This window comes from Abrus precatorius, unplaced genomic scaffold, assembly GCF_003935025.1.
Source record: "Abrus precatorius isolate BTA unplaced genomic scaffold, Abrus_2018 Scaffold2, whole genome shotgun sequence".
NCBI classification, from domain to species: Eukaryota; Viridiplantae; Streptophyta; class Magnoliopsida; order Fabales; family Fabaceae; genus Abrus; species Abrus precatorius.
Window position 1 is genome coordinate 19,245,864 of NW_020874362.1, and position 2,283 is coordinate 19,248,146.

Genomic DNA, 2,283 nt, shown 5'->3' on the forward strand with positions numbered 1-2,283 from the left:
GCTGATGCACAATGCGTGGCTGGTTCAAAATGAGAGCGTGTGAGAGGCCCACGCCGAAGTCACCGATGCTGACTCTGAGAAAGGTCAAATCCAACATTGCTGTGCCAAGTCCCAAGACATAAAACCCCTACTTTTCATCTCCTATATTTTTGGGACAGCAATGAAATTTTCAAATCTCCAATAATGCGGGTAATCTAATGTGAACTTCTGAATTTTAAATAGAGTAACGTTATATCTTTTTATTATTTATTGTGGTTAATCTTTTTAATATTTGATTTAGTATTAAATAAAAGTATTATAAGCGTGCTGTAGGAGGAATGATGTTGCAAGAGAATTTTAACTTAATTTTTAAATAATGTTCAAATAATATAGAAAAGGAAACTCGTTATGCATTATTAATAATTTCCAGAATATATGAAAAAATTTGGAGGGCCCCCACAACCGCGTTTATTAAATAGGAAGATTTGATATTATTTAATTTTGGATTTTGCTCCGTCTCCGGTGCAAGCTTCCAACATCCTTCTTTGTCTTCTTTAAAACACAAGTATAAATTCCCTTCTTCTAACACAAAACACAAATTCTTTGTTTCGCTTCTAAACATCGCTTCTTCTAACAGCATATGTCTCAGAGGCCTAACGTTCCACACTCTTGTTCTATAGCCTTTGGTCTCCATTCCCATCTCCTTGTCTCCAGTGAGATGAACCCAAACTCCAATTGGTCTTCTTTCATCATCTCCAATTGATTTAATTCCTTTCTTCCTTCAAAATTTTCCCTGAAAATTCTCTAACAAGATCAACCACATCCACCCCATCTCTTCAATTCCAGTGATTCTTTCAAAGTAAGAAACTTTTTCGCATAACTCAAAATGGGTATCAAAGGTTTCGTGGAAGGAGGCATCGCTTCCGTGATTGCAGGGTGTTCCACCCACCCTCTTGATCTCATCAAGGTCCGAATGCAGCTGCAAGGAGAGACCCAAGCCTCGAACCTCCGACCCGCACTCGCCTTCAACCCTAGTTCCTCCCACGCGCCACCGCACCCGCCGGCCAAGGTGGGTCCCATTACCGTAGGCGTTAAATTAGTCCAACAAGAAGGCGTCGCAGCCCTTTTCTCCGGCGTCTCCGCCACCGTCCTCCGTCAGCTTCTCTACTCCACCACCCGCATGGGGCTCTATGACATGCTCAAGACAAAATGGTCCGATCCCAATTCTGCCAGTGGAAGCATGCCGCTGACCCGTAAGATCGCGGCAGGACTAATCGCCGGTGGAATTGGTGCCGCAGTGGGAAACCCCGCTGACGTGGCAATGGTCCGCATGCAAGCCGACGGAAGACTCCCGCCGGCTCAACGTAGAAATTACAAATCAGTAATTGATGCCATCGCAAGGATGGCAAAAGACGAGGGCGTCACCAGTTTATGGCGCGGCTCATCGCTTACAGTGAACCGCGCCATGTTGGTGACGGCATCGCAATTGGCTTCTTACGACCAGTTTAAAGAGATGATTTTGGAAAAGGGCATAATGCGTGATGGGCTTGGAACCCACGTAACTGCAAGTTTTGCGGCGGGGTTTGTAGCGGCGATTACGTCGAACCCCGTCGACGTGATCAAGACGAGGGTTATGAACATGAAGGTGGAGCCTGGGGCAGCGCCGCCGTATTCCGGTGCTGTCGATTGCGCTTTGAAGACGGTGCGCGCAGAGGGCCCGATGGCTCTTTACAAGGGTTTTGTCCCGACGATTTCGAGACAGGGACCCTTTACGGTTGTGCTGTTTGTGACGTTGGAACAGGTTCGTAAGTTGCTTAAGGATTTCTGAGCGGAGGATGATGGCGAAAAACAAGATGTTTCGAGAGATTTAGTTAAATTTTTTAGAGAGTTATTGTTTAGTTTTAAGATCCGTGTTATTTAGTTAAGTAATGCTAATGAGCATTATCTTATAAGATTGTTTAGTTTTGATGAGATTGTTTCATGAAATCCAACCCCTTCGCTAATATTGCCAAAGTTGAATGAGATTAGATGCAGATAATATGATGAGGCATTCTGCTTATGATTTATGGCTTCTGCTTTGTCTCTGTTTATTGAGTTCCCACTTGAATGGTTTTGGTCAGCCTAATCAGCCAAATGGGTCATGGGTGCATTTAAACGAAATTGGTTAACAGGGCTGGCCCAAGCCCAACAAGCATTTTAAGCCTCTAAAAAAATATTTTACTTCATAATAATATTTTCTTTAAAAAAATAATTTGATTAATAATAATAATAAAAATAATAATAATTTATTCATAGTAATTAAAT

The 2,283-nt window shown here is 42.8% G+C and overlaps 1 protein-coding gene across 1 annotated transcript; it reads left to right on the top strand.

Annotated features, from left to right (window-relative positions):
• Positions 1-574: 574 nt before the first annotated feature.
• LOC113859288 (mitochondrial uncoupling protein 5-like) lies at positions 575-2,029 on the top strand. The gene has a single exon (XM_027492097.1). The coding sequence runs from the start codon at positions 866-868 to the stop codon at positions 1,805-1,807; it is 942 nt and encodes a 313-aa protein (XP_027347898.1). The 5' UTR covers positions 575-865; the 3' UTR covers positions 1,808-2,029.
• Positions 2,030-2,283: the final 254 nt, after the last annotated feature.